This window comes from Trachymyrmex cornetzi, unplaced genomic scaffold (genome assembly GCF_001594075.2).
Source record: "Trachymyrmex cornetzi isolate Tcor2-1 unplaced genomic scaffold, Tcor1.1 scaffold203, whole genome shotgun sequence".
Taxonomy (NCBI): Eukaryota; Metazoa; Arthropoda; class Insecta; order Hymenoptera; family Formicidae; genus Trachymyrmex; species Trachymyrmex cornetzi.
Genome location: NW_017296669.1, coordinates 44,004 through 46,228, shown reverse-complemented (window position 1 = coordinate 46,228; position 2,225 = coordinate 44,004). Strand labels below are relative to the sequence as shown.

Genomic DNA, 2,225 nt, shown 5'->3' with positions numbered 1-2,225 from the left:
AATTATTTAACTTTTTAACTTAACTTTTAGCTTTTTAACTTGGCACTACCCAACCCTGTTTATAAATATAATATAAAAGTGATAACAAAATGTTTTGACAGTAATGTCAGAAATAATCATAAAGTAAGAATAAATGGTATATTGTTTTAAGAAAGCAATTATAAAACTTTGTATACAATATACTTTAATTGTATTCTATATCCTGGAAAGATTAGCTCTTTTAATTCAGTCAAAGTGCCTGTAATAAAATTGTAATATATTGGATAATTTTAATATATAATAATTACGTGTTTGAAAAAATACTCTTTAGCTAAACAATTTTAACACAAAATTTATGTAATATATTTTGGTTCTTAAAACATAAAAAGCTTTTGAGAATATAGGCACTACAATAGGAGGATAAATAAATGAGATAAAAACTGCTGATTATTTTTAAATATCTTTACTGTCTTATTCATCGATATAATATTCAATGACACCGACAAAATATTAATTAAAGATGGCCCGCCTTGGAGGTTGAGACCTCTATTCTTGAAAAGAAACTTATATCTGAGAGAGCACATGAGAGCCTTTTTCTTGTAACTGCAAAATACGCACTACTGCCCTCTGAAGAAGTGGATATTAACTACGTATGACACACTAGTGCCACAGTACAAGCCATGGAGGATAGAGACTAACCCCGGATCTACAATAGGGTTTTAAGCCTTAAGCCATAAGAAATGGGCGAATCACAGTCGCTTATTCTTCTCGGATTCGACTATAATTGGTCGGTTTCTTACGGCATAAGGCATAAAACACCTATTGTAGATCCGGACTAATGGCTTCTGCACATTGGACGCGGAAACGCTTGCCGCGCGGCAAAATGTGATGCTATAGCCAATAAGCTTACAATTCCTAATGTGTTCATTGATTACCACATCTCATTTTGCCGCGCGGCAAGCGCTTCCGCGTCCAGTGTGCAGGAGCCATAAAAAAACCGAATTAGGGTTTGAAAAAAGCATGGTCAAAATCAGGTTTCTGTAGAACCAGCTTAAAATTGATATAAAGCCGATTCTACATTAATTGCAAGCCGATCGCAAGTTTGTTGCGACAACTAATCTAAAATTTGCATTTTGAAATCAACTCTTTATATTGGCTGCGTTCAGCAGATTCAGCAGTTTTGTGATTCTTCGCTGTGATAGAATTATTCCTTTAATTATAAAAGTATGATCCAATCAGCGCAACGAATCATAAAACGGTTGCAAAACTGCTGATAGCGTTTTCGGCCCGATCGGGTTTGCACCAACCTGGGTTGGATTAATCTTTCCTATTGGTTGACGTCACCCGCTCTACCAATAGGAGAGCACAAAACGCCATTAATCCAACCCAAGTTGGTGCAAACCTGGCCGGGCCGAAAACGCTATGAGTCTGCTGAACACAGCCATTGATTTCAAAATGCTGCTTTAGATTGGCTGTCACAACAAACTTGCGATCGGCTTGCAACTAATGTAGAACCGGCTTAAAGCTGGTTCTACATTAATCGCAGCGCAGCGTCGCAAGTGTGTCGCAAGTGTTGCGGTCCAATCAGAGTCGAACTAGCTTGATGTTTATTGGACAGCAATGCTTGCGATGCTGCGATGCGACTAATGTAGAACCAGCTCAATGTAGAACCGGCTTTAGTGTCGCTAGTGTACTGGGCTTCCTAGCGTTAAGCTGGAAACACAATAGATACAGGCAATAGGCACAGGCAACAGGGAATAACGAGCCGTCCAATCAGAGCTCTGGGATATAATATCGAATTTATACCCCAAAGCTCTGATTGGACGGCTCGTTATTCCCTGTTGTCTGTGCCTATTGCCTGTGTCTATTGTGTTTCCAGCTTTACACGAAAAAAGCCGGGATGGCCGCTCTCAGGTTTCTCTCTGGCCTAACCTAACCTAACTTAATCTTAAGTTTTAAATGCAAGTGTAATTATCCAACAACAGGCACTTTAGATAAAATGGTGTTGTGCTTTTGCGAATTTTATCATCACTGAATGGTAAAAATTATTTAATAATTATCAGGGAACTGTTATTTTATTACTGCGAGTAATAATTATAGAAAAACTGTAGATTCCATGGCATTTCCACTAAATGACCAAGTCTATACAAAATCCTTTACTCCCAGGGAGTATGAGGTAATAAAGTTACTTTAACTTTAATGACTTTAATATGATTGAAAGTTTGAGAGTTATACATACACACCAT

At 37.5% G+C, this 2,225-nt stretch overlaps 1 protein-coding gene across 1 annotated transcript in view; it reads left to right on the top strand.

The window, feature by feature from the left end:
- The first annotated feature begins 2,088 nt into the window (after positions 1–2,088).
- The window catches only part of Dcr-1 (Endoribonuclease Dcr-1), a 12,487-nt gene continuing 12,350 nt past the window's right edge, over positions 2,089–2,225 (top strand). The window contains exon 1 of the mRNA XM_018505258.1: positions 2,089–2,155. Coding sequence (XP_018360760.1) covers positions 2,096–2,155 — 60 coding nt within the window. The 5' untranslated portion in view covers positions 2,089–2,095. The remainder of the gene's footprint in view (positions 2,156–2,225) is intronic.